The sequence below is a fragment of the Panthera onca genome, chromosome X (assembly GCF_046562875.1).
Source record: "Panthera onca isolate mPanOnc1 chromosome X, mPanOnc1 haplotype 2, whole genome shotgun sequence".
NCBI classification, from domain to species: domain Eukaryota; kingdom Metazoa; phylum Chordata; class Mammalia; order Carnivora; family Felidae; genus Panthera; species Panthera onca.
Window position 1 is genome coordinate 30,605,986 of NC_138357.1, and position 7,447 is coordinate 30,613,432.

The 7,447-nt window shown below is 52.3% G+C and overlaps 1 protein-coding gene across 2 annotated transcripts in view; it reads left to right on the forward strand.

Moving 5' to 3' along the window:
• The window catches only part of TMEM255A (transmembrane protein 255A), a 55,090-nt gene extending 47,803 nt beyond the window's left edge, over positions 1-7,287 (forward strand). For both annotated transcript variants that reach the window (XM_081793778.1, XM_081793779.1), the window contains one exon: positions 6,194-7,287. In XM_081793778.1, the coding sequence (XP_081649904.1) occupies positions 6,194-6,352 (159 nt within the window). In that variant the 3' untranslated portion in view covers positions 6,353-7,287. The remainder of the gene's footprint in view (positions 1-6,193) is intronic.
• The last annotated feature ends 160 nt before the right edge of the window (positions 7,288-7,447 follow it).

Genomic DNA, 7,447 nt, shown 5'->3' on the forward strand with positions numbered 1-7,447 from the left:
TTTTAAGAAAGAAAGAGAGCAAGCAGGGGAGGGGCAGAGAGAGAGAGAATCCCAAGCAGGCTCCACACTGTCAGCGTATATCCCGACTTCGGGCTCAATCTCATGACCGTGAGATCATGACCTGAGCCGAGGTGGAGTCGGATGCTTAACCTACTGGGCCACCCAGGTGCCCCTCCCTCTAAAACTTAAATGGTGTGTTGGGATTGAGTTTTCTTTTGTTCACCAAGTTTAATTCCCTTATAGTTTCATAGGAGGAAATACCAGTCTCTACCCAGGAAGGCCAAGAGGATGGGGGAACATCTGCTTGGGCTCCCAGATAAATAGAAAGCAGCCAGCAAAACGCACACCAGCTCTGACGATAAAACCATCAGCAGCACGGACCCGCCCCTCCCCCCACCACACGCCAGAAAACCAGAGCTCCCTTCTGATCTTCTCAGATTGGAAAAGGGCCCAGAGTACAGCAGGAAAAGTGAACTTTCTAGACGTTTCTCCTGAATGACTTCCCTATTCTGGTCGTTTCCAAATAGGACTATATGTGACTTTGCGTTTGTTCCTTTTCACCCCAAGGCTGATGGAAGGGAGAGGAAAGAGACGCATAGGGTTTTGTTTTAACCCCTCAAAGTCATACCCTTATGAGGTGGCTGTCCAGTTAGAGAAAGCTTGGGAAACATTCCTTGTGGTCAGATGACTTCGCTCTGGTCGGATGGCCCCGAGGATGCTGTGAGTGCTGAGCTTGCAGAAGCAGGACTTTTGCAAACATTGGCCTCCAAGGTGTCCTTGCTGCTGCTTCTTTCCTCCTTCTCCCGCTCCTCCTCCTCCTCCTCCTCCTCCTCCTCCTTCGTCTTCTTTTTGAGAGAGAGAGAGAGAGAGAGAGAAAGCATGAGCAGGGGAGGGGCAGGGAGAGAGAAGGAGAGAGAGGATCTGTGCTGACAGTTGCCAGTCTGATGAGGGGCTTAAACTCACGAACCCTGAGATCATGACCTTTGCCGAAGTCGGACGCTCAACCGACCGAGCCACCCAGGCGCCCCTAAGTTGTCCTGGCTTCTAATGAACTCCCCATCCCCCAAGGCAGGAAGGATAGAAGCTGAGACTACCTTTGCCTCTTAGCTAATCTTCCCAATACTCACTTCTGTTGTCCGCCCCAGTTCATTTCCCTACTACGCGTAACCTCAGTTTCAGCCAAGTAGTCCACATTCCATAGGGTGTAAAGCATCCGTTTCTACTCCTGCTGGGAAATTCAACCCAGCGTAGCTTTATGTAAACCCTTAAGGATTCCAGCCATCCTTCCCAGTCTGGCCTATTGGGCCAGCCCCCCTGCTTCACTCTAACCGTGGACTGGTTCCTCTCCCGTCCACTTGTGTGTTGCCAAGTTTAGCCCAAAACAAAAGTCTCAGCCTGTGCAAAATGCAAATGCCTCTGTTTCTGCTCTTTATGAAATCACATGGGGGTCCATGAGATTTCATCTCAGCCACCAAACTGACCCACTAGAAATTGGGCCCGTTTATTTTTTATTTTTAGAGAGAGAGAGAGAGTGTGCAAGTGTGTGTGTGGGGGGGGGTGGAGAGAGAGTGACACAGAGAGACAGAGAGAGAGAGACAGAATCTTAAGCAGGTTCCACACTCAGGAGCCCGATGTGGGGCTCGATCCCACAACCCCAGGGTCACTACCTGAGCTGAAATCAAGAGTCGGACACTCAACTGACTGAGCCACCCAGGCACCCCAAAACTAGGCCCATTTGCTGAAAGGATTGCTTGGTCCGGGGGGAGGGGGGACAGCGTACGGCCCAGGTGGCCGAGAGCCTCAGAAGGTGGTAGCGGCTGCCACTCAACTGTTCTCTTTATTTCCCCTCTCCTACCAACTTTGTCTCTCTCTCTCTCTCTCTCTCTCTCTCTCTCTCTCTCTCTCGTTTCTGACCCATCCCCTTTTTTCTTCTTCTTGCTTTTATCCACTCTTCTCTCCATCTCCCCCGGCCTCGCTTTCTGGGGCAGCAACAGAAACCGAGGGGGCATGTAAAGAATCAAGAAAGCCTGGATTTTACCCTGGGGACACAGCATCTTCCGCTGTGACCTTGGTCACCTGGCCCGGGTACAGGGCTCTCTTCAGAGTCACTGCCTCCCAGTGCTCCCGAAAAGAGAGAGAAGCACGCGCGACAGAAGGGCACGCTCGTCCTGGAGAGTGTGGGTCCGCCGCCCGGCAGACAGGGGGCAGGCTAGGGTGGGAGAGGAGAGCCGTGTGTGTGTCCTGACAGGGTGGCCCTCCTCTGGAAGCACCACCAGCCCGTGCCTCGCCTCCCCTGCTTCGGGAAGCTTGAATGCACCGACGTAGGCCCCGCAGTAGGCTATTTAGATGCTTTTCATGCTTTGTGGCTACAAGGGCTCAGAGCTCTGTTCTTCTGAGCTGCCCGTCCCATTAGTGGAGTCGACTCCTAGGCAGGAGCCCAAATGCACCAGGCCAGCTCCCCAGCTGCAACAGAGCCAAATCCTTCCCAAGGTGCCTGCCTGTTGCTAGGAAACGACGCGCTGGTACTGTGGGCCCCACCCCCAGCCCCAAGGGTGTGTGGACTGCAGCCAGTTAGCTCCCCAGTCCTCCCATGTTATCCTTAAGAAGACTCCCGGCGCCGCCGCCAAAGCCAAGCGAGAATCATCCCACCCCCGTCCGCTTGAATACTTCCCAGCCGCGAAAGTGAGAAGTGAAAACCAAAGGCTGTCGTGCCGCCCCCTTCTACTACCACCGCGTGCAACTGCCGCCCGCGGTGGCCTGTGCCTACCTCCCGGGACACAGCCGCCTCCTAGCCGCGCGGTGGGGAGCTTGCGCCTCCCGCCTGGGGCTGGCAGCGCCTAAAACCGGCCTGTAGCGGCATCCAGAAGGGCAGAGGACCGCGTCCCCGCGCGTGGGGACTCTTGTCCCCGCTGGGTTTTGCCCTCCTCTCCGGCTGAGAGGACAGTGCTCTTGGTTGAAGATGAGGGAGGGGGAAAAGGAGAGAGCTCTGTAGCGCAGAATGGAAGACGAGGCAGTCACCATACAAATGTCTTGTTTTTTAAAAGTTTATTTATTTGTTTGGAAAGAGGGACAGAGCACACGGGTGGGAGAGGGGCAGAGAGAGAGGGAGAGAGAGAGCATCCCAGGCAGCCTCCACGCTCAGCACAGAGCCCGACGCAGGGCTCCGAACCCACGAACTGTGAGATCATGACCTGAGCTGAAATCAAGAGTCAGGCCCTTGGGGCACCTGGGTGGCTCAGTCTGTTAAGCGTCCGACTTCGGCTCAGGTTATGATCTCGCGGTTTGTGAGTTCGAACCCTGTGTCCGACTCTGTGCTGACAGCTCAGAGCCTGAAGCCTGCTTCGGATTCTGTGTCCCCCTCTCTCTCTGCCCCCTGCTTGCGCTGTCTCTTTCTCTCTCTCTCTCTCGAAAAATGAATAAACATTAAAAGAAGAAAAAATTAAAAAAAAAATAGATGCTTAGCCGGCTGAGCCACCCAGGTGCCCAAGTTGTTTTGTCTTTAAAGGCTCTGCAGTTTCTATGACCTTTGACATTCCTTCACTCAGGGTGAAATAATAGATGGGGTGGGGGAGGTGGAGGGAATAATGGCACCTACATCTCTTGTCGGTCCCAGCGTTATGTGGACAGGTATTTCAGTGTCTCAAGCAACACCTAGAAACCTGGACATCCCTTTCTAAGGAGTGCAGGGGTGAGGACTGGGGATAAGGAGACTCACCCAGATAGTCTCAGGCTCCAGATATCTCATGTCAGCGGGGCGCCTCAGGGGCCCAGTCGGTTAAGTGTCTGACTCTTGATCTCCTCTCAGGTCATGATCTCACGGTTCGTGAGTTCGAGCCCCGAATCAGGCTCTGCGCTGAGAGTGCGGAGACTGCTTGGGATTCTGTCTCTCCATGTCTCTGCCCCTCACCTGCTTGTGCTCTCTGTCAAAATAAATAAATAAACTTTAAAAAAGAAAAAGAGGGGCGCCTGGGTGGCTCGGTCGGATGAGCATCCGACTTCAGCTCAGGTTATGATCTCGTGGTTCATGAGTTGGAGCCCCGCGTCGGGCCCTGTGCTGACAGCTCGGAGCCTGGAGCCTGCTTCGGATTCTGGGTCTCCCTCGCTCTCTGCCCCTCCCCCACTCATGCTCTGTGTCTGTCTCTCAAAAATGAATAAACATTAACAAAATTTTAAAAAAGAAATAAAAAGAAATCTCATGTGGAGGCTGACTCTAGATTGCCCAGGCCTGGAAAAATGACATGATCCACTCAGACTCTGGCCAGGTGAACAAAGTAAAGGAACGACCATCCCAAACTGCACTTGAACTCTTGAGAAATTTTGGTGTAAGTGGGTGTTCCTAGAGCTAAGCCACGCCCGAAAACTGCAGTTCTCCACCCTGTCCATTGGTTTATTATGTGCACTCTTCCTGGGAGCCTAGAACTGGCCTCTGGCCTCCCGCCATCCCCATACCCCCCTCTGGCCTTCACGCCTCAGCCACGTCCCGCCGCTGGAGCAAGGCGGCGATAGCTACAAGATGTGACTGTATTCTTTGAAAATGGATTTTATTTTTAAAACACATGCCAAGTTCATCTTCTGTAGTCCTGAGGTTACAGTCACTCATTCAACATGTATTGAGCACCTGCTACTTGCCAAGCACTGTTGTCAGCTCTGGGGGATACAGCAATGAACAAAACAGGCCAACTCTCCTTGAGCAGGAAAACCGTTCGGGTCAGGGGTCTATATATACATGGGCCAGGGAAAGAGAAGTAGCAAATGACTCCTCATGAGTTAATTCACTGTTTTTTTAATTTTTAACATTTATTCATTTTTGAGAATGAGAGAGACAGAGCATGAGCGGGGGAGGGGCAGAGAGCGAGGGAGACCCAGAATCCGAAACAGGCTCCAGGCTCTGAGCGGTCAGCACAGAGCCCGACGTGGGGTTCGAACTCACAGACCGCGAGCTCATGACCTGAGCCGAAGTCAGACGCTCAACCCACTGAGCCACCCAGGCGCCCCACCGTGTGTGTGTGTTTTTTTTAATCTATATCCTCTCTCTTCCCAAAGACAACACAAAGTCACATTGAATCCTGTGTCTCTGCAACCTGACAAATCGCTCCTTGTGCTCGCCGTTGGTAGTCTCACCTCCATGCCCGTGTTCTTCTGCCCTCCCCTGAATTTGGGGGTGGTGGGCCACGAGTAAGATGAAACAGAAATTGCTGGACTTAAAAGAGCCCAGGTCCAAGACACCATTTAACCTCTCTGACCTTAGTTTCTGTTTTGTGTTTTGGTCTGCGAGATGGGCTCCGTGATATATTCTGGTAGCAAAGACTTTCCCAGGTATTACTGGCTTAACCTCAGATGTTCTTTTAAGTTTTCTTTGTTTTTATTTTTTTTTTTTTTTTTTTTTTTTTTTATTTATTTTTGGGACAGAGAGAGAGACAGAGCATGAAGGGGGGGGAGGGGCAGAGAGAGAGGGAGACACAGAATCGGAAACAGGCTCCAGGCTCCGAGCCATCAGCCCAGAGCCTGACGTGGGGCTCGAACTCACGGACCGCGAGATCGTGACCTGGCTGAAGTCGGACGCTTAACCGACTGCGCCACCCAGGCGCCCCAAGTTTTCTTTGTTTTTAAAATTATCTCTGAGAGAGTGAGAGAGCATGGAGGGGCAGAGGGAGAGGGAGAGAGAGTGAATCCCAAGCAGGCTCTGCACTGTCATCGCAGAGCCCCATGCGGGGCTTGAACTGAGATCGTGACCTGAGCCGAAATCAAGAGTCGGACGCTTAACCGGCTGAGCTACCCAGGCTCCCACCTCAGATGTTCTTAAGGCCCGGAGCACCTTTGTTTCGGAGACTTAGCTGGGATGCTGTTGCCATAGCTCGAGGGAGGGGTAGCGAAGGCTTGGGTTGTGAACGTGGAAAAGGGAGTGGCGGGTTGGAGGGACGACACAGAAGCAGGAGCGACAAGAATTGGGAACTGGATGCAGGGCTCAAGGGGCCGGGAAGGAGGATGCCGTGCTGTCTATGTGGGAGCTTTGTAGCGCGACTGGGAGAGAGAGTGGGACCAGCCCCCGCCCCTCGTGATCTTTGCGAGGTGTGGGAGCGCTCTGTGCTTCCAAACAGAAGCAAACGCGGTCCAAATGCGTTTTTAAATAACATGCACTTCGGACGACTTGCCACCTGGCTGCCTAACCTGATGTTCTGTTTTTATCACACAGCATTCGGGTGTCTTTCCGTCCTCCCCTCCCTCCGGACTTTCTGATGAGCCCCAGTCCGCCTCGCCTTCGCCCAGCTACATGTGGTCCTCGAGCGCACCACCCCGCTACTCTCCACCCTATTACCCGCCTTTTGAAAAACCACCACCTTACAGCCCCTAAAGAGGAATGCCTGTTGGCTATCGAGATTATTGTGGCTTTTGTATTTCTGCTTTAGTGGAAGTGTGTAGGGTACAACGTTTAAGGTGTGATTCTTATGCATACGGTTTTACAGAGGCTTGCCAAGCCAGGGAAAGATAGGGATGAAGCTTCTGCGTCATCAGTGCAGAGCAGGGGTGGCTGGGCTGAACCCAGTGCTTCCAAGAAGGGCAGCAACACACTCTTTAAGCAAGTCTGCGGAGCCGTCCCAGCAAGAGGCGTGTCCTGCGCGGACCTGCATTTCCCACAGGCTTGGCGTCTGCGCTCTGCAGAAGCGTGGTCACCACCTGTTTCACTTTGTGTAAATGCAGGGGCCTCCTCGGACGCTTGTAGATTGCCACCCTAGCACCTTGGTTGAAGCACCTGGCTTATGGGCCCTATCTTTCCCTACCGCCAACGTCGGTCCCTAAGGAAAATTTCCCAGATGATGGAGCTACGCAGTGGTTCCAATACAGGGCGTTCCGGCTAAGATTTTGTTTGCTTTTGTCTCGATGTTGAAAAACGCTGCCCGTATCTTGTACTCCTTTTCTTCTCCGTGAGTATTGTAAAAATGGCTGTTGTGATCATTCAGCTCAAGCTTTTGTTATCAGTACCTCCCAAAGGGAAAAGTGCAATATTCCCTCAACTAGCGGGAACAGGGTTGATTGTTTAGGAAGCACTGAAATACAAAGAGCGACATGTGAAGTGCTGTGAGTAGATCTCAGTTCTATATCCGGTAACTTAGGAGACCGCGGTTCCACTGCAGGACGCGGTACTACAAAAGACATTTGCTACGGGAGATAGAAATCCGACGGTTAAAAATGCCAGATTAGGTTCTTGGGTGGTGATAGGAATTGTTACTAATCTTTGTGACTATTTAATCTCCAAATATTGTGCTTCAATCCCAGCAGACCGCACGTATCCTGCACCCCACCCCCGAAAGAATCATCCTTTTTTGTGTGGAGACCAATCACGACAGTGTTCAAGATTATGAAAGTGTCACAATGCCGCTTTAAGTCTGCAAAACCTCAAAAGTCGCCAACCTGACAAATTCTTAAGTGTTACCGTAGATTTAAAAAT